Below are 24,630 nucleotides of genomic sequence, written 5' to 3'. Positions count from 1 at the left end.
CCGGGGACAACAGCCGCATCTGAGATAAAACTCAGGAGGGAGGTGCCGCCTGGGGCTTAGTCACAGACAGTGTGGAAGCGGGAGGGTCAGAAGCCGAAGACAAAGGACAGGTACACGATTGATGATGGGGAGAACAGAGTTCCGATACTAGAGACTGGGTAGCTGGGTGGCGCCATTTTCACCGCTCCCGCGCATGCGCATACGCACCTATGAGCGCGGCAACAATCCACCCCTGTAGGCTTGCAGCGCCATCTAGTGGAGAATGGAGCGGTTACACTAAGCCCCGCCCAACGGGGCCAACCTCGTGCTTCAGAAACACAAATCTCTCTGCTTGCTTAGTTTACGGATTATAAAGCACTTCATAGTTTGACTTCTAAGGGAAAATGAAGTAATTTCAATCATATTGCAGTCTGTTCACTGATCTATATATTCAATTTTCTTTTTTTCTTTTTCATTTCTTTTTCTTAAATGCAGAAAGAGAAAAAATTTTTTTATTTTCAATTTTTATTAAAAATATTTTTCTTTCATTTTCTCTACTATATATTTTACTTTTGTGTAAATTTTTTTCAAATTCTATTTTACTTTCATCATTTCATTTTATTCTATCTCAGTGTATTCAATTTTTTAAATTTTTCAAATGATTTCCCTTTTTTCCTTTCTCCTTTTTTCTCTAATCTATCAAGCTCCTTTCAACACCCAGACCAAAACACACCTGGGATCTAGCATCATTTATTTGATTGTGTGTGTGTGTGTTGTTGCTTTTAATTTTTTAATTTTATTTTTTAATTTTATTTTTTTATTTTAATTTTTTTTACCTCATTAATTCCTTTTCTCCCTTCAAAATGACAAAACGAAGGAATTCACCCCAAAATAAAGAGCAGGAAGAAATGACAGCCAGGGACTTAACCAACACAGATAGAAGCAAGATGTCTGAACCAGAATTTAGAATCACCATAATAAGAATACTAGCTGGAGTTGAAAATAGATTAGAATCCCTTTCTGCAGAGGTAAAAGAAGTAAAAAATAGCCAGAATGAAATTAAAAATACTATAACTGAGCTGCAATCACAGATGGATGCAGCAACGTCAAGGATGGATGAGGCAGAACAGAGAATCAGCGATATAGAGGACAAACTTATAGAGAATAATGAAGCAGAAAAAAAGAGGAAGATTAAGGCAAAAGAGCACGATTTAAGAATTAGAGAAATCAGTGATTCATTAAAAAGGAACAACATCAGAACCATAGGGGTCCCAGAAGAGGAAGAGAGAGAAATAAGGGTAAAAGGTTATGTGAGCAAATCATAGCAGAAACCTGGGGAAAGACACAGACATCAAAATCCAGGAAGCACAAGGACTCCCATTAGATTCAACAAAAACCGACCATCAACAAGGCATATCATAGTCAGATTCACAAAGTACTCAGGCAAGGAGAGAATCACGAAAGCAGCAAGGGGAAAAAAGTTTTTAACCTACAAGGGAAGACAGATCAGGTTTGCAGCAGACCTGTCCACAGAAACTTGGCAGGCCAGAAAGGAGTGGCAGGATATATTCAATGTGTTGAATCAGAAAAATATGTAGCCAAGAATTCTGTATCCAGCAAGGCTGTCATTCAACATAGAAGGAGAGATTAAAAGTTTTCCAGACAAACAGAAATTAAAGGAGTTGATGACCACTAAATCAGCCCTGCAAGAAATTTTAAGGGGGACTCTCTGAAGAGAGAAAAGATTAATAAATAAGTAAATAAATAAATAAATAAATACCAAAAGCAAAAAAAAACTAGAAAAGACCAGAGAACACCACCAGAAACTTCAACTCTACAAGCAACATAATGGCAATAAATTCATATCTTTCAGTACTCGCTCTAAATGTCAATGGACTAAATGCTCCAATCAAAAGGCATAGGGTAACAGAATGGATAATGAAACAGGATCCATCTATATGGTGTTTACAAGAGACCCACTTTAGACCTAAAGACACGCTCAGATTGAAAGTAAGGGGATAGAGAACCATCTGTCATGCTAATGGTCAACAAAAGAAAGCCAGAGTAACCATACTTCTATCAGACAATCTAGACTTTAAAATAAAGACTGTGACAAGAGATGAAGAAGAGCTTTATATCATAATTAAGGAGTCTTTCCACCAAGAAGACCAACAATTGTAAACATTTATGCTCCAAATTCACATTTGGACCCAAATCCTCATTGGAGCACCCAAAGATATAAATCAATTAATCACAAACATAAAGAAACTCATTGATAGTAATACCATAATAGTAGGAGACTTCAACACTCCACTTACAACAATGGACAGATCATCTAATCATAAAATCGATAAGGAAACAATGGCTTTGAATGACACACAGGACCAGATGGACTTAACAGAAATATTCAGAACATTTCATCCGAAAGCTGTGGAATATACATTCTTCTCCAGTGCCCACGGAACATTCTCCAGAATAGATCACATACTGGGACACAAATCAGCCCTCAACAAGTACAAAAAATCGAGATCATACCATGCATATTTTCAGACCACAACACTATGAAACTCGAAATCAACCACAAGAAAAAATTTGGAAAGGTAACAGATACTTGGAGACTAAAGAACATCCTACTAAAGAATGAATGGGCTAAGCAAGAAGTTAAGGAGGACATTAAAAAGTACATGAAAGCCAATGAAAATGATAACACCACAGCCCAAAACCTCTGGGACGCAACAAAGGTGGTCATAAGAGGAAAGTATATAGCAATCCAGGCCTTCCTAAAGAAGGAAGAAAGTTCTCAGATCAGATACACAACCTAACCCTACACCTTAAAGAGCTGGAAAAAGAACAGAAAATAAACCCCAAACCAGCAGAAGGCAGGAAAATAAAGATTAGAACATAAATTAATGCTATTGAAACCAAAAAAAAAAAAAAAAACCAGTAGAACAGATCAATGAAACCAGAAGCTGGTTCTTTGAAAGAATTAACAAAATTGATAAACCGCTAGCCAGTTTGATCAAAAATAAAAAGGAAAGGACCCAAATAAATAAAATCAAGAATGAAAGAGGAGAGATCATCACCAATGCAGCAGAAATAAAAACAATAATAAGAGAATATTATGAGCAATTATATGCCAAAAAAAATGGGCAATTTTTTTTCTAGGCAAATTCCTAGAAACATACACTACCAAAACTTAAACAGGAAGAAATAGAAAATCTGAACAGACCCATGACCAGTAAAGAAATAGAATTAGTAATTGAAAATCTCCCAAAAAACAAGAGTCCAGGGTCAGATGGCTTTCTGGAGGAATTCTACCAAACATTTAAGGAAGAGTTAACACCTACTCTCTTGAAGCTGTTCCAAAAATAGAAATGGAAGGAAAACTTCCCAACTCTTTCTATGAAGCTAGCATTACCTTGATTCCAAAATCAGACAAAGACCCCACTAAAAAGGAGAACTATAGACCAATTTCCCTGATGAACATGGATGTAAAAATCCTCAACAATCGGGGCGCCTGGGTGGCGCAGTCGGTTAAGCGTCCGACTTCAGCCAGGTCACGATCTCGCGGTCCGTGAGTTCGAGCCCCGCGTCAGGCTCTGGGCTGATGGCTCGGAGCCTGGAGCCTGTTTCCGATTCTGTGTCTGCCTCTCTCTCTGCCCCTCCCCCGTTCATGCTCTGTCTCTCTCTGTCCCAAAAATAAATAAACGTTGAAAAAAAAAATTAAAAAAAAAATCCTCAACAAAATATTAGCCAACAGGATCCAACAATACATTAAAAAAAGTATTCACCATGAGCAAGTGGGATTTATACCTGGGATGCAGGGCTGGTTAAATATCTGCAAAACAATCAATGTGATTCATCACATCAATAAAAGAAAGGACAAGAACCATATAATCCTCTCAATAGACGCAGAGGAAGCATTTTACAAAATACAGCATCCTTTCTTGATAAAAACCTTCACGAAAGTAGGGGTAGAAGGATCATACTTCGAGATCATAAAGGCCATATACAAAAGACCCATAGTTAATATCATCCTCAATGGGGAAAAACTGAGAGCTTTCCCCCTAAGGTCAGGAACAAGACAGGGATGTCCACTCTCACCACTGTTATTCAACATAGTATTGGAAGTCTTAGCCCCAGCCATCAGACGACACAAAGAAATAAAAGGCAACCAAATCAGCAAGGAGGAGGTCAAACTTTCACTCTTTGCAGATGACATGATACTCTATGTGGAAAACCCAAAAGCTTTCACCAAAAAACTGCTAGAACTGATTCATGAATTCAGCAAAGTTGCAGAATATAAAATCAATGCACAGAAATCGGTTGCATTCCTATACAACTAAGTGAAGCAACAGAAAGAGAAATCAAGGAATCAATCTCATTTACAATTGCACCAAAAATCATAAAATACCTAGGAATAAATCTAACCAAAGAGGTAAAAGATCTATACACTGAAAACTATAGAAAGCTTATGAAAGAAATTGAAGGAAGAAGAGATCAAAAAATGGAAAAATATTCCATGCTCCTGGGTACGAAGAACAAATATTGTTAAAATGTCAATACTACCCAAAGCAATCTACATATTCAATGCAATCCCTATCAAAATAACACCAGCAATCTTCACAGAGCCAGATCAAACAATCCTAAAATTTGTATGGAACCAGAAAAGACCTGGAATAGCCAAAGTGATCTTGAAAAAGAAAAACTAAGCAGGAGGCATCACAATCCCGGACTTCAAGCTATACTACAAAGCTGTCATCATCAATACAGTATGGTACTGGCCCAAGAACAGACACTCAGATCAATGGAACAGAATAGAGAACCTAGAAATGGACCCACAAACGTATGGCCAACTAATCTTTGACAAAACAGGAAAGAATATCCAATGGAATAAAGACAGTCTCTTCAGCAAGTAGTGCTGGGAAAACTGGACAGCGACATGCAGAAGAATGAACCTGGACCATTTTCTTACACCATACACAAAAATAAACTCAAAATGGATGAAAGACCTAAATGTAAGACAGGAAGCCATCAAAAGCCTCAAGGAGAAAGCAGGCAAAAACCTCTTTGATCCTGGCCACAGCAACTTCTTACTTAACACGTCTCTGGAGGCAAGGGAAACAAAAGCAAAAATGAACTATTGGGACCTCATCAAAATATAAAGCTTCTGCACAGTGAAGGAAACAATGAGCAAAACTAACAGGCAACTGACAGAATGGGTGAAGATATTTACAAACGACATATTGGATAAAGGGTTAGTATCCAAAATCTGTAAAAAACTTATCAGATTCAACACCCAAAAAACAAATAATCTAGTGAAGAAATAGGCAAAAGACATGAATAGACACTTCTTTTTTTTTTTTTTTCAACGTTTATTTATTTTTGGGACAGAGAGAGACAGAGCATGAACGGGGGAGGGGCAGAGAGAGAGGGAGACACAGAATCGGAAACAGGCTCCAGGCTCTGAGCCATCAGCCCAGAGCCCGACGCGGGGCTCGAACTCACGGACCGCGAGATCGTGACCTGGCTGAAGTCGGACGCTTAACCGACTGCGCCACCCAGGCGCCCCAATGAATAGACACTTCTCCAAAGAAGACATCCAGATGGCCAACTTACACATGAAAAAATGCTCCACATCACTCATCATCAGGGAAATACAAATCAAAACCACCCCACACCTGTCAGAATGGCTAACATTAACAACTCAGGCAACAATAGATGTTGGCGAGGATGCGGAGAAAGAGGATCTCTTTTGCACTGTTGGTGGGAATGCAAACTGGTGCATCCACTCTGGAAAACAATCTTGAGGTTCCTCAAAAAATTAAAACTAGAACTACCCTATGACCCAGCAATTGCACTACTAGGTATTTATCCAAGAGATACAGGTATGCTGTTTTGAAGGGACACATGCACCCCACTGTTTAATAACAGCTCTATCAACAATAGCCAAAGTATGGAAGGAGCCCAAATGTCCGTCAATGGATGAATGGATAAAGATGATGTGGGACACATAAACAATGGAGTATTACTTGGCAATCAAAAAGAATGAAATCTTGCCATTTGCAACTACATGGATGGAACTAGAGGGTATTATGCTAAGTGAAATTAGTCAGAGAAAGACAAATATCATATGACTTCACTCATATGAGGACTTTAAGACACAGAACAGATGAACACAAGGGAAAGGAAGCAAAAATAATATAAAAACAGGGAGGGGGACAAAACATAAGAGACTCTTAAATATGGAGAACAAACTGAGGGTTACTGGAGGGGTTGTGGGAGGGGGGATGGGCTAAATGGGTAAGGGGAATTAAGGAATCTACTCCTGAAATCATTGTTGCACTATATGCTAACTTGGATGTAAATTAAAATATACATATTTATATTTAAAATATAAAATATGCATATTTAAAATATACATTATATTTATATAGTGATTTAAAAAACTAAAAATAAAAGTAAATTCTTCACAGACATCTTTAACAGCAGTTTTCATCTAACACAGGCTTTCAAAGTATATTATCTCAATTTCAAAGTTATTTGAAAAATAGTGCTTTTGAATCCATATATGACACTGCCCCTGTAAAGCTAAAAGGATCCACTCATAAAGCAAAAAGAAAATTAAGGTTTTTTTAAAATTTGCTCTGTAGGTCAGTGGTTCTCACCACTGAATGAGAATTTAAGTCAGTGTATTATAAACTTCGAAGTTGCTAAAAGACTAGATCTTCATTGTTCTCAACACAAAAAAGAAATGATAACCTTGTGATGTGATAAAAGCATTTGCTAAAGCTACTATAGTAATCATATTACAATATACAAATGTATCAAACTACTGCTTTCTATACCTCAAACTTACACAGCTTCGTATGTCAATTATATCTCAGTTTTTTTTAATTGGTGGGATTTCCTGGGGAGCTTTAAAAACTATCAATGCCCAAAAACGGTGATTTTCCTGGCCTGGAGTGGACACTGGGTGTGGCATTATTTGAAGTTCCTCTGCTGATTCCAAGCGTGGGCTGAACTGAGAACCAGTTCCTTGCAGGTATAATGAGAGATCTCTACAATGTAACTCTGTGGTTCTCAGTCTTGTTAATATACAAGAATTGCCTGGACAGCTTTGTAAAAATACTGAAGCTCTGGCTCCACTAAAAAGATTCTAATTTAGTTAGGCCCCCGGGGCATTCTTACATTTCCAAAACCCCTCAGAGGAATCTCATCAGAAGCCAGAGTTGAGAACCTTTAACACTGCCACTTAAGAGTATTGCTTTATACCAATAAAAACAGTTAATAAACTGTAACTCACAATAAGTATAAACAGTTTAAAAGACTGTTTTACCACCATCAAACACTTAGAACAGTAAGGTCACATTCCACCCCCCCCTCCACCTAAGCCCCTACCCAACTGACTCCCTGACTACAAAACTGTGTAGAATGTCTTTGCTTTCTTCCCTTCCCTGTGTATCAGGTGACCTCTATACACATCCAAGGATAGCACTGATGGAGAACCTTGTACCCTAATTTAGCTTCCCCAAATAGTGCCTGGTTGTTCTAAATAAAGGAATTGAAAGAGTGTCCCTTAAGGTGAGAGATTTTGTGAGAACACAAATATAAAGCAATTCCCCTTTTATCTGGAAGATAGATTGGGAAGATGTCACTTTATTTTTGCACATTATCAACAACTATTTCTTGAATGCTTACTCTACCTTGTAAGCACCATGTTAAATGTTTTCTATCTATCTGATCTCACTTCATCCTAAAAGTATATCTAGGACATGTAATTAGCAACATTTCCATTTTTCAGAGGAGAAAAGTGAGAGGTGAAGTCCATTTGCCCAAGGTTAGCGCCCAGCCGGTGAGCAGAGACAGAATGCGGACGCGGGCATTTTACATTCAGCGATGTTCTGCCCCTTTCTGGCCCAGCCTTCCTCAAGACGCTTCCACAGAAGACATCAGGACTTCTGTTCCAGTGCCCCAATGGATGTCATGGCAGAGAGCATGGCGTCGTGGACAGAGGGAAGGATAAACCACTGGAGAAAGGGTCGGCAGACCTCCCCCCTCCTCCCTGACATCGTGGTCCAGGCAAACCCCCAACATTCCCTGGTTCCCTGGCTCTGTGACATCACAGCCTCCTCTCTTCTCTGCCAGTTACAGGTGAGTGAGCCTCAAAGGTCAGACCTCAGAGCAGGACAGAGTATTTTTTCTGTACTTAAAGGGACAATGTCTCCATCACTCCTGGACACCTTTGCTATAAGAAGCAGACATTACCCCTAATTTGCCTCGACTCCACTGTTTCTGTCTCTGGGCCCCAGTCTCCCCACCTGTGCCGACTGACCCCTAAGGGCTCCTCCAGCTCCAGAAGCCTTCCTGTTTGACCTCGCTGGGTCTTTCTTGTTCTGGTCCAAGTGCTGTGGGTCACTGGAGACCTGAGGCTCACAGCCCAGTGGGCATAACCCAAGAGGCTTTTTCTTTGGCTCCTGCCTCCATCTAGAGGCAGGCACTGGTAGTGCAAGAAACCGCGCACTCCTGGCCCGCCCCCAGCCAGCGTCAATTCAACTCATTTCTTCGCATCTGCATTTATGTATGTGGAGCTTTGGCAATATGCCAGGCAGCTGTGCTAAGCACTTTCCATCATTATTTAATCCCCGCAACCACATTTTAGGGTAGATGCTATTATCGTCATCCCCATTTTACAGATACGAAACCTGAGGTTCAAGGGAGTTAAATTCTTCTAAATTTCATAGCTTACTAAGTAGGGGATCTTTAATTATTATCCCCCAAAGAATGTGCCTGTCACTGCTGCAATACCTCCCTTAAGAGCCTTTCCATTTCTGAAGAGGGCTCAAAAGTTCAACACTCTTTGCTACTAAGACTGAAAGGAGAAAGTGTTTTTCTACTCCCCTCTTTTTCTCATGAAATTTCTGGCCAGAGTAAACATATGGAAAGTATTGACACTAGATTTAGACAAACCTACATCTCAGCCCCTGGTGAACACCTAATATGGAATTTTGTATGTATGTATTTGTATGTACGTAAGCTATTTGTATGTATGTAAGGCTCCAGGCTATTTGTATGTATGTAAGCTGCTGCAGAGAAAGAGCCCCCCACTCAATGTGTGAAACAAAAACTGAATTTATTTTGGGTTAAACAAGGGAGAATTGAGCTTTTATGACAAAGTCTCGGAACAAAGCTAAGCGCTAATATATAACAAGTGCGGGAGGGTGTTGCGTTCACGGAAGGTGGCATTTCAGAGGCAGGAGTGCTTGGGAATGGTAGACCATGAACTGGGAAAGTGTACCTACTATTATGTGTCTCTTACTTTGGGGAGAATGGTCACCGAGGCAAAGTTTTGTTAAAAGATTAAATGACTTTAAAACAGGTTCTGGGGCTTACCTGTTACCATGGTTACAGAGCAATCAGTCTTTACTTAGGAGACTGGGACCTTCTTTTTTCTTCTTAGTCCCCCCCCCCCCTTTTTGGTCCTCCCTCAACCAAAGCTGCAGGAGAGACCCTCAGGAATTGTGCAGATCTTCACCACTGTTGTCCACTTTCCTTGAAGACACAGTTCCACCTTTCCACCTACAGAGATCTGATGTTCAGTTTGAGCATTAGCCAGCCTGATGCCTTTTGGTTTTGTCTTTGAATCATCCGTGGAGCTCTACGTTGGGCCAGTGGCCGCATAAAATCATTTGACTCTCTGGACAGCAGCCAGTAAATGACTGTGAGGCAAACAACAATCATTAAAAGGTTTTTAAGTTTTAGATTAAATCATTAGATCAATTAAAAGAAGGATCTGGAAGGCATTCCAGAATCATCATCCACAATTTCCTAGGCGTGACCGAGAAAAGAAATTCCAAATCATTCTCTGTGTCTGCTTTAGATAGTCAGGTTGCCTTTCTTTGGGCTTAGAAACCTCACCTGTGGTATTAATCCAGGTACACCATGAGGAGCTAGCAAAGGTGCATGCTCTCCCTGATTAGCCAAAATAAAATCCAAAGGTGTTCTATTACCCACAATTACTTGAGCTAAGGAATTTTGATTGGTTGGTTGGTGTTCCATCGCGTGGGCTGTATTATTTAATTTACTATGTCAGCCAAGATGAGAGAAAATGAGCACCTTGAGTTGTCCAGCCCGTACAGAGACCTCACTGTCCTCAGAATAGGCCCATCTATTGGTATTGATAGCCCCATCCAAGTTTTTCTTGTTTCCAGTGTTGTGTAAGACAACACAGTCTGCTGAGGGCGTTGGGAGTTGTACACTTGGAATGGTCAACTCTTCATCACCCAGAATAGTCTCAGTTCTAGTTGGAGTGGAAGAATCTGGTTTCCACATAGGAAACAAATCATGTCAACCAGTGGTATTGTTGTCTGTCTGTAGTTATCAACAATTCCCCTTGAGAATTTAGAGGAAGGATAAGAATGTATTGAGTGTTAAGGTCTCCTCAGAGTAGCATCACTGGACAGACTTGGAGAGCTGTCCTCCTACCATTATGGAACGTGAATTCCTCCAATGGGTTCCTGCTTACCGTAAATACGAGGGTCCTTATCAACAGACTCCACGTTCGTTATGGACAGAGGAGTTTTGACCTTGTTTTTATTTTAGAAGTCCGTTGTTTTCTCCAAAAGGCCATTTCTGGTTGATTTTTTAGGACTCTTTGAAAATGATCAGGAGATCTAAGTTGGCATTTCACCTCCTAATTTATTTTATCTAAGTCCTCTATTTCAAGTCTGAGCCTTTCGCAAAGAGAGAAGAAAAGGCTCCTTTACTTAAGCTGTTGGTCGCCCTAGAATGTTCTTTGAAAGTGTCCTGAAGTCCATTAAAGTCTCCTGGTAATTCATCTTGATTTTGTTTGCAATTTTGGATCTTTGCCCGATCTACCCTTGGGGAAAAGATTTTTGAAATAGTTTTATGTGGTACCTTTTCTATTTTTCTTCTCAAGTCCACTTTTTTGAATTCTGTGTAGGTGGGTTATTTAAATCTTGTGGTCTTTTCCATCCTGCTGCTCTTAAACATTTTTCCCCATCGCTGAAGGTCAACCATTAAGTGAACTGACTGGTACAGACACAGGAGTCAATAAGTAGCAGGATAACTAGCAGAATCCTGAGTTATACAGCAGCTTTCTGTCATTCTGAAATTTGGGGTGATCCTATATATTCACCCTCAGCTCAACTCTCATGCAGGGTTTGAATTCAACCTCTCTGGACCCACCTCCTGGTACAGGAGTTTTCAGGGGATATTGTGCAGTGTTGATTGTTCTTTTCTACAGAAATGAAGGGAATTTATTTAAGCAGTCACGGGAAGGAATAGAAAGAGTGTAAGTAGGTGGTAACGATAAAGCTGGGTGGAGAGAGAGAAAGAGATGTAAAGAAAGCAGGTTTCAGAAGGTTTGAGTAGGAGTACGTCTTTTTTTTCCCCTTCTTTCTTTCTTTCTGAGGCCAGAACATACCAATCAAAGACGCTCTCTACTGAATATGTGGTGTTTTTGTCTTCTCTCTTCTCTAGAGTCCCTCTTAAATCTCATACTTTTGACATGAAAGGTTTCCCTTAGTGCCCATAATTCCAAGTCATCTGGTTAAACTTTCCCATCTATTAACATAAACGTTAACACACATGAAAGTACACGTATTGAGGGTATATATGTGAAGCAGGAGTTGTTGTTTTGTTTTGTTTTTGTTTTGTTTTGTTTTGTTTTCAGGAAAAGGCAGCAACTTTAAGGTAGATAAGACCATGACAAACAGCAGAGATCACATTACAGTTGACCACAGTTATACATGGTGTCTTGAATTCTGTGGCCTCACAGAGCCTAAAAGAGGCCATCTGATCACCAAGCTGGAAGTCACTGACTCCTGAATATAGGCTGAGTAAAGTGACATTAGCTACTTTCATTAGGTTAACAAGACAGAACACGTGCTCGTGAAGGTTTGGAGGCACCCGAGGCAGAGGCTTAGCAATCACACTCACACAAATTGATCACCACCTAACAGACCTCCAACCGTTAGTCCTTGGGGCTGAGGGTTGTGGTGAGCCCTTGCCACACCTCTGCTTTCACTCCTTCCTTAGGAAACACCTCCCTCTACATTCAACATACATGAGGCAATCTGGAACAAAGCAAAACCCCACGAGGCAAGAATTTATATGAAGGAAATTGAAACGAAAGCAAACAGCAGAAGAGTAAGTATATTAATGGCAAGCATACTTGCTAAATGGCACATCTCCTAAACAAAATACCTAATTGCCTTAAATAAATCTCTCTTTTTTAAAAATTTTTTGTCAAGTTAGCTAACATACAGTGTAGTCTTGGCTTCAGGAGTTGATTCCCATGATTCATCAGTTACACACAACACTCAGTGCTCATCCCAGCAAGGGCCCTCCTCAATGCCCATCACCCATTTTCCCCATCCCCCAGCTCCCCATCCCCATCAACCCTCATTTTGTTCTCTGTATTTAAGAGTGTCTTATGGTTTGCCTCCCTCTCTGTTTGTATCTTATTTTTCCTTCCCTTCCCCATGGTCTTCCGTTAAGTTTCTCAAATTCCACATATGAGTGAAAACATATGATACCTGTCTTTCTCTGATTGACTTATTTCACTTACCATAATACCCTCCAGTTCCATCCACATTGTTGCAAATGGCAAGATTTCATTCTTTTTCATCGCTGAGTAATACTCAATTGTGTACATATACCACATCATATTAATCCATTCATCAGTAGATGGACATTTAGGCTCTTCCCATATTTTGGTTATTGTTGATAACACTGCCATAAACATTGGGGTCCATGTGCCCCTTTGAATCAGCATTCCTGTATCCTTTGGATAAATTCCTAGTAGTGCTATTGCTGTGTCATAGAGTAATTCTATTTCCAATTTTTTGAGAAAACTCCACGCTTTTCCAGACCGGCTGCACCAGTTTGCATTCCTACCGACAGTGCAAGAGGGTTCCCCTTTCTCCACATCCTTGCCAACATCTGTAGTTTCCTGATTAGTTCATTTTAGCCACTCTGACCAGTGGGAGGTGGTATCTTAGTGTGGTTTTGATTTGTAAATTTCTATCTGTTCATAAATCCTAAGAAGATACAATAAATTCATTAAAGAGAGCTCAAGGAAATATATCAGAGCTCAAATCATGTGGAAAAACTCACTGGGCAGAAAATCCAAAAGGCTATTAGAGATGGGGGCTAAATGGCCCCAAGGAGTACTACTTTGGTCCAAGGATCCCACAAAATGGAGATATTTGTATGTGTCTAGGCTGCTGGATGTATCTAGCCACAATATATAAATTGTGCTGTATCAAATACAGTACATGCCAGAAGTTAAAGATTTTGTATTAATTGAAGGGGTCCAGGGTAAAAGAAACAAAGACATCACTTAGGAGGCTGATGTTCTGCTTTAGGCAAGACATAATGGTGGCTTGGGCCAGGGGACAGCAGTAGAGAGAGTGAGAAGCAAACACTCACGAGTGTGGCAGCTCACATAGAGAATTGGCTTGTGAGGGACATCAGCCGATACCATGATAAGAATTTCCTTGGGGGCGCCTGGGCAGCTCATTTGGTTGGGCGTCTGACTTCAGCTCAGGTCTTGATCTCGCAGTTTGTGGATTCGAGCCCCGCCTTGGGCTCTGTGCTGACAGCTGGAGGCTGCTTCAAATTCTGGGTCTCCCTCTCTCTCTGTCCCTCCCCTGCTCATGCTCTGTCTCTGTTTCTCAAAAATAAATAAATGTTGAAAAAAAATTTTTTAATGAAAGAAGAAAGAAAGAAAGAAAGAAAGAAAGAAAGAAAGAAAGAAAGAAAGAAAGAAGAAAGAAAGAAATATCTGGTAGCAATGTTGAAAAAAGAATTTCCTAAAAGGGGGTCTTGCCACAGAAAGGCAAGTGAGAACTGGAAGCATTCAGAGACAAAGGAATTGGTGACTAAAGCAAGGTTTTATAATTCTGGACCATCAGAACTAGAAAGATCCTTGAAGATATCATCTAGCCTAACTTCCTGTTATTATTGATGGGGCTCCTGAAATGCAGAGACACACGTGGACTTAGCCACAGCCAGTGAGCAAGTTGGTGGCAGGACCAGGACCTAAACCTGCAAGACTGTGCTTCATTGCCATGTTCCCCTGGGACCTGGGCCAACTGGAGTATTTTGGAGCCAGTGAGCCACATAAAGGGAAGGGAAATGGAATGATCATTGACTGCACACTTATTGTGACTTTTCATATACTTAGTCCTTTACTTTTTCTGCAAGTAGGCACTGCGCTCCCATTTTCTCCATGAAAAAATTGAGGTTCAAGAAAGTTAAGGAATCTACCCAAGAGAATGCACCCAGAACTGGGGTTGAACATGGATCAACCTAAAAACTGGATGCTCGTGTGCATGAGCCTGGATGTTACGGTAGGGGGATCCTATCTAGAGTGTGAGCACAGATAAAGGACTAGCATTTTTCAACCACAGTCTTATGTTTATTTAGGAAACAGCCCTGCCCAGGGAACTGGGTTCAAATTCAAGGTTAGCTGACTCAACAAGGCGCCCCTACAGGCGAAGCTGGCAGAGTAAAGGCTTCAACTCTTCTCCATGGGTAAGGAAATTTTGCATAGAATGGGAAAAATAATTTTAAAAGAGGACAGCCTAGGCAGAAGGGCCTGGATCTGCTGGCCATGGGGAGCTATGCAAGATTTGGGAGGGAGGAAGGCTATTATATCTTGGGAGAGGTTGACCCAGTAATGACCCCCATCACAGTGAATTTCCAGTGGGCATCTGGAGTTCAGATCCCAGAAACCATGGCCCCCATTCCTTCACCTCTTACAGCAGCCCACCAAAACTTGGCTTCGAAGATCTTCTGTTTGTGCTGCAGAGACTGTGAGGACCCCCGGGCCATGGATGACCCCAAGGCCCCCAGTGAACCCCAGGATCAGCAGCCATCCACCTGCAGTAGGTACCAGACAAGGACACACCGTCCAGCCTCTCTAGACCTCAGTTTTTTCATCCCCCTTCTGCTGTGATACCCTCAGGTTTCCTTCAGCCTTTGAGTGATAATTCCAACCTAAAATTAAGTGGGAACTGGGTGGTTTCCTAACGCAAACCAATAAACAATAGGCAGGGAGGCCGGTCAGGTGTCTGTCACGGTCCCATCAGGAAATGGAGCAGTTTAACAGCATGAGAAAAATTCTCATGACATATTCTTCCAGAAAATCCATGGTGAGGGTCTTTAAAATACTCCCCCAGGAAATAATTTCACAATAAAAACTGAGGACCTTAAAAATGTCAATCCATTTTTCCAAGATAATAATAATGGTGGGGCGCCTGGGTGGCTGAGTCTGTTGGGCGTCCAGCTTCGGCTCAGGTCATGATCTTGTGGGTCGTGGGTTCGAGCCCTGTGTCAGGCACTGTGCTGACAGTTTGGAGCCTGAAGCCTGCTTCTGATTCTGTGTTTCCCTCTCTCTCTGCCCCTCCCCCATTCATTCTCCCTCTCTCTCTCTCAAAAATAAATAAACATTAAAAAAATGTTTTTAATAATAATAATGGTAATGACTGAGACCTTCTTACTTACAAAGCACTGTCTAGGCACTAGGGAGCCCACTGTGATCAGATAAGTCCCCTACTATATCAGAGCTGACACTGGAGAAAAGCGATATTATCTGATGTAACTCTAAGAAGGGGACATGATTATCCAAAATGGATGTGTCATTTTGTAGCTCTGAGAACAGAGGCATGGGAGGGGAGCAGTTTGCTGTACTTGTGCAGCTAGCAAAGGACAGAGGTATTTATTACAGAACACAGTTCAGTCTGTTGACAGACTCCTATGCTATACCTTTAAGAATTTAGAATTATGGGGCACCTGGGTGGCTCAGTTGGTTAAGTGTCCAACTCGATTTCAGCTCAGGTCATGATCTCATGGTTCTTGAGATCGAAACCCATATGAGGCTCTGCGATGTGCATCAAGCCTGCTTGGGATTCTCTCTCTCCCTCTTTCTCTTGCTCCTCCCCCCCCCCACTCTCAAGCGTGTGCTGTCTCTCAAAATAAATAAACATTAAAAAAAAGAATTTAGAATTATATAAAAACAAAGCCTTATATACAACAATGTTCACCATAATAGTATTTATAGTAGTGAAAAACAATTTAAACACCCAACAATAGAATATTGATTAAATAACTCTTGAATTATCTGCAAAATAGAATATTATACAACCATCATTTGTTAAAATTTAGTGGCCTGAGAAGAATGTTTATGACATAACGTGTATGAAAAAAGGAAAATGCATACATGACATGTAAGATATGATGGACTGTGTAAAAGTATGTGTGAGAAAAGACCAGAACTGTGATTGCATCTGAGAGGCCAGGAGTTTGGGTCATTTCTATTTCTACTTCATATTCTTCAATCTTTCCTAGCTTTTCTATAATGGATATGCATTAGCATTTATAAACAGGGTGGGGGGAGGTAAACTTTGTGTTTTAAAAAGAGTACATAGTTTGAACCCAGCATGTGCTTAGGGGGAGCACTCGGAAGACTGGAGGAGGGAGATCCAGGTGGTCCCCGCCCCCATGACAACCACCACTGGCTCGCGTGCACTGACTCAAGGTTGGCAACGTACCTTCACTTCCATCACCTCCCCCGAGCCTCCCCACCTGACTGTGTGGAATTATCACCGCCAGGTTTGCAGAAGGAGGGGCTGGACAGCAAGAATTCGAAGCATGCTAATGAAGCCTCCCACTCGCCTTTGGGACAACCTCTGATCCACCCAGAAAAGAGAGCCTCCACCACCAGCAACAATGAGTATGAAGGTGAGTTCCACATTGGGGTCCTAACACTGACCAGGAACCCCCATTGTCCTGATGACCAAGCCCCATTGATCTTTGAGCTAAACTAAGTGTGGTGATAGGAGAGAGAGGACCACGCCCTCCAGGAAGCTTCGGTCATTCTAGAACACACTGGAGCAATTCCAGGAGTCTGCTAGGAATTACGTGAGGAGCAATAGGTCTGGGAGGAAAGAGCACACATCCACGCTTCTCTTCTAAGCCCTTGGGGTCTTATCTTACACGTCTATTTTGTGTGGCTGTTGCTTTTGTGTCTGCTTTGGCCACTAGACGGTAAGTCCCATGAGGACAGCTGTGTTCCCCCAAACCCCACAAGGTGCATGGCAAGTAAACAAGGCCAGAAAATGCTTGTGGGCTGAGTATAGTTGGGGGTGAAACGCCTCAGGGTCACGAAAGAAAGATAGAAGTCCAGTCCAGGAAGAAGAGACGTCGCCACATTGCTGGGCACCCACACTGCCCGGGTGATGTCACTTAGCTCACAAGCACCCTCTGAGGCTGCTGCTAAGAGCTAAGGACGAGCCCAGCCCCCGCATTTCAGGATTCGCAAAAACAGCTACACCGTCCTTGCAAACAAAGTCTCACACAAAGTCCCATTGTTATAAAAGACAGAAGGGCTCCCGCTGCACTTGAATCGAGGGTCAGGCCTGGGAGCCCCACTAGCTCCACCACGCGCTCCCTCTCACCTCCCAACCCCCACAGGGCTCCATGGAACACAGTTTAAAAACCCACCTCTCTTGGGGCACCTGGGTGGCCTAGTTGGTTGAGCATCTGACTTCGGCTCAGGTCATGAGTTCAAGCCCCGTGTTGGGCTCTGTGCTGACAGCTTGGAGTCTGCTTTGGATCCTCTGTCCCTCTCTCTCTGCCCCTCCCCTGCTCATGTGCTCACTTCCTCTCTCTCTCAAAAATAAACATTAAAAAAATTTTTAAAAAATAAGCCACCTCTCATTGTATAGAGAAAACTGAGGCCCACAGGGGAAAGGGACTTTCCCAAAGTCCACCCAGGAAGTAAGGTTAGTGTTAGAAGCAGATTGGGTCCGATCCTCTTACCTTCCAGGCCTCTGCTCCGTGCAAGGCCCCCGACCATCACTGAACACACCAATGAATTACAAACGCAGAACCAACTGGCATGGCCCTGCCACCAAGGACTTGCGAGTCCGGCCTGGGGGTCCACGTGACTCACACGGTATTCCAGGACCCGACCATGATCAGGGATGGAGGTGGCTGGGGCGGTGCATCCAAGCCCAGTGCGAAGGTTCCACCCGGCATCGTAACCGGTTCCTTTCTGCTTGCAGAACTGAATACACACTCCCAAAGAGGTTTCTGCAAGAGAAACCTAAACCGCTACTCCCGGGACCGCTGGCCATTCCAGCCGTGTCACATCGGGAGGCCCTGAGCATTCTAGACCGCCACTCCCACGCGGGCCTCCCAGGCTGCGGGCCGCTGGGGTGTCTCCGGAAGGAAGAGGCAGTGAGCAGGGGCCATGAAGACGGATTCAGAAACTCCCCCGGGAGGAGAAGACGTCTGAGCCACCCCTGTGCCACCAGCAGGAGTCACTCCAGCTCCTGAAAAAGCCACTGTGGAGGGAGCTGTTTCCAATTAAAGCCCTTGGTGATATCGCAGGACTGTATCTCTCTTTTCCCCTCCTCCTTACGGGGAGCATCTTCCAAATGCCTCACCGGTATTACATGTATTATCCTGTCTCCCTAACCTAAAACAAAAAACTTAAACCTTGTAGCTTTTTTTTTTTTCATTTTGAAACCATCTTGAACTTACTGAAAGTTGCAGAACAAAGAACTCCTAGTTACCTTTTACGCAGACTCAACAATTGTGTACACCTCCACCATCTGCTCTGTCATTTCTTTTCTCTCTCTCTCCCTGTGTTTTCTGAGCCATCTGACAGGAATCCCGTTATTCCTGAACACCTCCCTGTTGTGTTTCCTAAGAACAAGGATGTTCTCTTAGGTAACTTCAGGACAGTTACTGAAAACAAGAAACTCAATATTGATACACTAGTATCATCAATTGTCCCGAAAATGTCTTCCAGCTGCTTTCTTGCCAAGTGCAGGATCGAATCCGACATCGCGAGTCACACGTCATTGTCACGTCCCTTGAGTGTATTTTTAATCTGGAACGGTTCTGTCTTTATCTTCATGAGCTTCCCGTTTCTGAAGCATACAGGCACAACTGTCTTATAAGGTATCCCTCAATTTGTGTTTATCTTATGATTCCAATTTTGCTTTTTTTTTTTTTTTTTTTTTGGCAGGAAGATCAGAGAAGCAACACTGTATCCTCCCCAGTGCATCATATGAGGGGACACGTGATGTAGGTAGGTCCTGCCATTGGTGACAGTAACTCAGATCACTTGGTTAAGCTGGTATTTGCTGCCAGGCTTCTCAACTGCAAATTACTATTTTCCCCTTTGGAATGAGTAAGTCATCGGGGAGAGACTCTGAACAGCCCATTGCTCATCAAATTTTCACTCACTAGTTTAAGTGTCTACGAAACCTCCCCCTCCAACCCCGAGAAGAACATGCCCAGCTAACATACTATTCCAAGAAGGATAAGAGACACATGAGGCAGAACCACCCCAGCCGATCTGATGGGCGTGGTGGAGAGTATGGAACCATCACAGAGGGAAGGACAGACTACTGGAGAAAGGGTGAGCAGACCTCCCCCCTCCTCCCTGACATCGTGGTCCAGGCAAACCCCCAACATTCTCTGCTTCCCTGGTTCTGTGACATCACAGCCTCCTCTCTTCTCTACCAGTTACAGGTGAGTGAGCCTCAAAGGTCAGACCTCAGAGCAGGACGGAGTATTTTTTCTGTACTTAAAGGGACAATGTCTCCATCACTCCTGGACACCTTTGCTATAAGAAGCAGACATTACCCCTAATTTGCCTCGACTCCACTGTTTCTGTCTCTGGGCCCCAGTCTCCCCACCTGTGCCGACTGACCCCTAAGGGCTCCTCCAGCTCCAGAAGCCTTCCTGTTTGACCTCGCTGGGTCTTTCTTGTTCTGGTCCAAGTGCTGTGGGTCACTGGAGACCTGAGGCTCACAGCCCAGTGGGCATAACCCAAGAGGCTTTTTCTTTGGCTCCTGCCTCCATCTAGAGGTGAGTACTGGTAGTGCAAGAAACACCACATCCACCTCGCCCCAGCCAGCGTCTCTCCTACATCACCCTTAATCACGTTTTTAGGCACTTACCATGTGCCAGACACCGCGATAAGCACCTCACATCTTTATGCCACCCAACCCTCACACAACATTCTGGGGTAGGTTTTGCCATCCCCATTTTACAGACAGAAAAACTGAGGTTCACAGACTTTACGTTGCTCTAAATAACCCATCATGGTGCAACAAGAATTACATCCCAAGTTGTCTAAGTACTAACAACGTATGCTCTTAATTTCTGTGCTGCTCTGCCAAGCTTCATGGGGGTTGTTCCATTTCAAAACCACCTGCCATCAACTCTCTGAGGAGCAGAAGGTGTTTCTGAACATCTCTCTGCCCCTGGAAGTGCCTGTAGGGTGAGGCCCTGGACAGCAGAGGCTCGGGTACCAGACAAAACTGCGTTACAATCCCGGCTGCTCCTCTTGGCCATAAGACCTGGGAGTCACCTTTCTGGGGCTCAGCTCCACCATCTGAAAAGCTAAATGAACTCAGAGATGTCCAAGGACCTGCCCAAGAAGCTCGATGAACGTCAGTGTGCCCTTGACACTGTGGCTGTCTCTCTTACCCTGTTAATTTCCAAGATTGAAGTCACCGGGGAGAAGGAGGGAAGTATAGAATCGGGATGTTTCTATCCATTTCTATGAGCAGGGAGTAAAACACCTGTTAGTGGAAGGGAGCATAGGGATGATATTGTGTCCATTGTTGCCCAACAGTCAGAGAGAGGGCTTGTGTATTTACTCAGGTGACATTGAGAGAGAACCTACTCTGTGCAAATCCCTGTGCCCACTGCTGGGGTCCGAAGGTGAATTGGACCCATCCCTGTCTCCTTGAGACCAGGAATCTCTCATTCATGTTCACTGCCAGATCCCTCACTTAGTGCCTGGCACCAGTGGTCCTCAATAAAAACATGCTGAACAAATTTTTTAAATCACAGATTGGAATGACCCAGACTATGCAGTGGACTCTCACATAGGCAAATCATAGGCAGGCTGTGAGATATTGCTCAACAAATATTTATCGAGCACCCGTGATAGGGTTAAGCAGATGCTGTGCAATGCCAGGCACTGGCCATGACCCAGTGTGGGACCACTAGAGAGGCCCCTAATTCCTCCCACGTGTAAGGGATGGCCTCCCGGAAGGAGCAGTCCCTGAGCTGAGCCTCCAGTGTGAAGGGTGAGGGAGTGAGAACATGGGGGTGGGGGAGACGGTTGGCACAAATGCATGGTGGTAACGCAATGAGAGCAAGTTTGGGGCACTGCTGGCAGCTCCTACGGCCAGAGGGCAACAGGCGAGGCTGGGAGGGAATGAGGCTGGCAAAGCTGGCAGGGCCAGACTACCAAGCAGTTTTCAGCAGTACAACAGGGAGCTGCTGAGGGTTTGAGGCACAGCATGGTGATGGGATTGCAGGCAGATGGGCCTGCAAGTGAGCCAGGGGCCAGCAGGGAAGCTGTGGCCAGGGGGGTGGCCGAGGGCAGGGGCTGGAGGGTGGAGGGTGGCAGGTGGAGGAGATGTTTACAAGGTAGAATCACAATGCCTTGATGAATGGCTGAATGGGTAGAGAAAGGGAGGCAGGGGCCAGGAGGAGAAGGGGTTCGCCAACTCTGACTCCAGACCCAAAGTGAATATAGGACATGAAAGGAAAGGAAATAGGTTTGGGTTGAAAAAGGTGGGGAAGGGAGATGGCCCCACCAGCAGACAGTCAAAAGCAAACCTATCCATTGTTCTTAAAGCCATCAGTCAGCTTGACGGTGTCTCATCAGCAGTGAGACACCAACAGTGTCTCACCCGCCTTCATGTCCCTGGAATAGTGGCTCATCTCACCCCTGGGGCGGTGACAGCATCTGCTCATACGCAGGACCAAAGTTCAACCAAAGTACAGGTTCGTCCAGCCATCCCACAACTGTTTATTAACTGCACGCTTGGCATCCGGCACTGGGGACCCAGCAGTGAACCCAAGAGGCTGACCCCCTGCCTCCGTGTGTTCCACAGCAGGAAAATTGCAAATAAACTCCGGGGTGTGCTCTGAGACAAGGGCTATGGAGAAGAAGGAGGTGGGATGGGGAAGAGGGAGGACTGGGGGAGGGACAGTCCTGTAAACTGGGAATTGAGTGGTAGGGGGAATAAATAGGGAGAATTAAATAGAGGAAGAGGCCTAAATGGGGGGGGGGAATGCCTCACAAGAGAAGCTGACCTTCACACAAAGCCTTAAAGGAGGGGAGGGAGGAGTTCCCTGAATCCAGGGAAGAGCATCCCAGGCAGAAAGCGCAGGCAAGGGCAGCCATGTTCTGTCCGCTTGGAACAGAGTGAAGGGGAGGGCGGGAGGAGACAGCAGGGGAGGGATGGGCAAAGGTAGTGCTGAGATTACAGATTTTTTTCAGGGGATGCCCAGAGAAAGACTTTGGCTTCTCTTCTGCGTGATAGGGCACCAGGACTCCAAGCAGAGGTGTGACGTGATGTGACTTACATCCTAAGAGGATTCTGCTGTGCTGACACTAATGAAGACGAGGGTGGAAGAAGCAGGGAGACCAGTTAGGAGGCCATCGCAGTGATCCAGGTGAGACACGGTGGTGGCCGGGAGAGGGGGAAGCCAGTGCCCAAGGACGATGCCCTGGAGTGAACCCAGTGTGCACTGAGGGAATACTGCCGCCATGATGGAAATTCCCAGAGTAGGGCTTTGGCCACAGGGAAAGGGAAATGAGAACAGGAGCTGGGAAGAGGCCTGGAAAAGACAAAGAAGTTTGGGAATAAGAAAGATAAGGATGCACAACCTTGAGTCATCAGACCTGGAAGTCTGATCCTTGGAGACACGGTACAGCCCAACCGCTACCTGTCAGATGGGAGCCTAGGTCCGGAACAGATGAGCCCAAAGCCACACAGAAAGGTGGAGCTGTGTTATCAGCTGATCTGCTGATTCAACGAGGTACCCCTGCAGGTAAAGACTGGCAGAGTAGAGGCTCCAACGTCTTTCCATGGGTGAGAGAACTTTGAATGGAAGAAGACCTAGTCAGAGGTAGGCCCACATAGGTGGGCCTGGACGTGCCAGCCACAGGGAGCTACGAGAGGTTTGGGAGGGGAAGGGGCGTGATACGTTGGGAGAGGCTGGCCCAGTATGACCCACCGCTGAAATAACAATGGGCTTCTGGGATTGAGGCTACAGGGCCAGATGCCCCAATGCCCTTTCCTCTTCCCATGACCCACCAAAACATGGCGTCAAAGATCTTCTGTTGCTGCTGCCAGGCCAATGAGGGGCCTTCTTCCACTGTTGACTCACCTAATAGTCCAAGAATATCCCAGAAGCACCAGCCACAGCTCTTCAGTAGGTCCCAGGCATGGGTGTGTGTAGTTGGCAAGAATATTGGAGTCACCTCTCTGGATTTCAGTCTCCCCAGCCACCCTCTGCTGGCACACCTCAGATTTCTTTCAAGCCTTTCGGGGATGTGGGACTAGTTACCCAAGCCCGTAACAATTTAGCCTAATGACTATATTATTTATTAGGTACCAGATAGTAGTTAAGCTCTCTGGCTTGTGTCCTACATACCCGTTAAATTCTGCCTCAACCACTTACTAAGCTTGAGCATGTCGTCGAACCTCTCTGTTTCTTTTTTTTTTTTTTTTCAACGTTTATTTATTTTTGGGACAGAGAGAGACAGAGCATGAACGGGCGAGGGGCAGAGAGAGAGGGAGACACAGAATCGGAAACAGGCTCCAGGCTCTGAGCCATCCGCCCAGAGCCCGACGCGGGGCTCGAACTCACGGACCGCGAGATCGTGACCTGGCTGAAGTCGGACGCTTAACCGACTGCGCCACCCAGGCGCCCCATCTGTTTCTTTATAAAACAGGGATAATGTTGGTACATTACCTACTTCTCAGGTTATTGGGGAGGCAACATAAGTGCCTAGAACATGGCCCCACGCGGAGAAGGCTCTCCAGAGGCGGTAACTGTGTATGTGTTCTGGTCAGGACCAGCAAGGCTTTGCTGACGTAACAAGTAAACTATAAAATCTCGATCGCTTGACCCAGTGTGGGGTTATTTTTAGCTCAAGCCAGAATTGTTTTCAAGCCATTTAATAACACGAGCAGTCCCCACATGGGATGTGACCAAGACTGTTTATTCATGTGTAATTCAAACCCTTTACCAAGGACAAACATTTTCCTTCACTCTTTCAGATCTGAACACGGATCCTCGCACAAATGGTTTGAAAAAGAGACACCCACATCACTTCTCCAATATTTGGGCGCTAAAAACTTGCACTATTGGGAGACCCTGAGCATTCTAGTCAGCAGCCCCCATGCTGTGCGGCTGCCCGAGCGTCTCCCGAAGAGGGTGGTGAGCAGGAGCTATGAAGATGGGTTCAGAAACTCCCCTGGAGAAGAAACCATCTGAGCCACCCCTGTGCCACCAGCAAGAGGTGCTCTGGCCACGGCGGGAGGAGCTGCCTCCAATTAAAAGTCCTTGGTTGCATCACCGGACTGGGTCCCTCTTCTTTTCCCTTCCCCCAGCCCTGCTTCTGAGATTCCCTTGCATGTGGAGCAATTAGAACCCGGCATCGCTTATAGAGAAATGTGGTTTAATCCTTCTAAAGCCTTCTCGGTCACTCCTAACCAACCTAATGAGGAAGTGCTTCGGAGAGGCTGGTGAGTGTAACAGGTGGCTATAAATGGATGCTGTAATAAATGC

General features: G+C 44.3%; 1 protein-coding gene and 1 long non-coding RNA gene across 2 annotated transcripts; both read left to right on the top strand.

The window, feature by feature from the left end:
* The first annotated feature begins 14,743 nt into the window (after positions 1 to 14,743).
* TEX48 (testis expressed 48) lies at positions 14,744 to 18,256 on the top strand. Its single transcript, XM_047096878.1, has 4 exons — positions 14,744 to 14,961; positions 15,659 to 15,723; positions 16,621 to 16,749; positions 18,075 to 18,256. Exons 1-4 carry the CDS (start codon positions 14,744 to 14,746, stop codon positions 18,173 to 18,175), a joined length of 513 nt encoding a protein of 170 aa, XP_046952834.1. The 3' UTR covers positions 18,176 to 18,256.
* Positions 18,257 to 21,486: 3,230 nt separating this feature from the next.
* LOC124526592 (uncharacterized) lies at positions 21,487 to 24,422 on the top strand. Its single transcript, XR_006965701.1, has 3 exons — positions 21,487 to 21,831; positions 22,374 to 22,506; positions 24,120 to 24,422. It is a non-coding gene; the product is annotated as an uncharacterized LOC124526592 (long non-coding RNA).
* The last annotated feature ends 208 nt before the right edge of the window (positions 24,423 to 24,630 follow it).

Source organism: Lynx rufus, unplaced genomic scaffold (genome assembly GCF_022079265.1).
Source record: "Lynx rufus isolate CCGP_SWC_20201006 ecotype Redwood Valley unplaced genomic scaffold, mLynRuf1.p SCAF_10, whole genome shotgun sequence".
NCBI classification, from domain to species: Eukaryota; Metazoa; Chordata; class Mammalia; order Carnivora; family Felidae; genus Lynx; species Lynx rufus.
The sequence above is the reverse complement of the archived record's forward strand: the minus strand, read 5'-3'. Positions and strand labels throughout refer to the sequence as shown.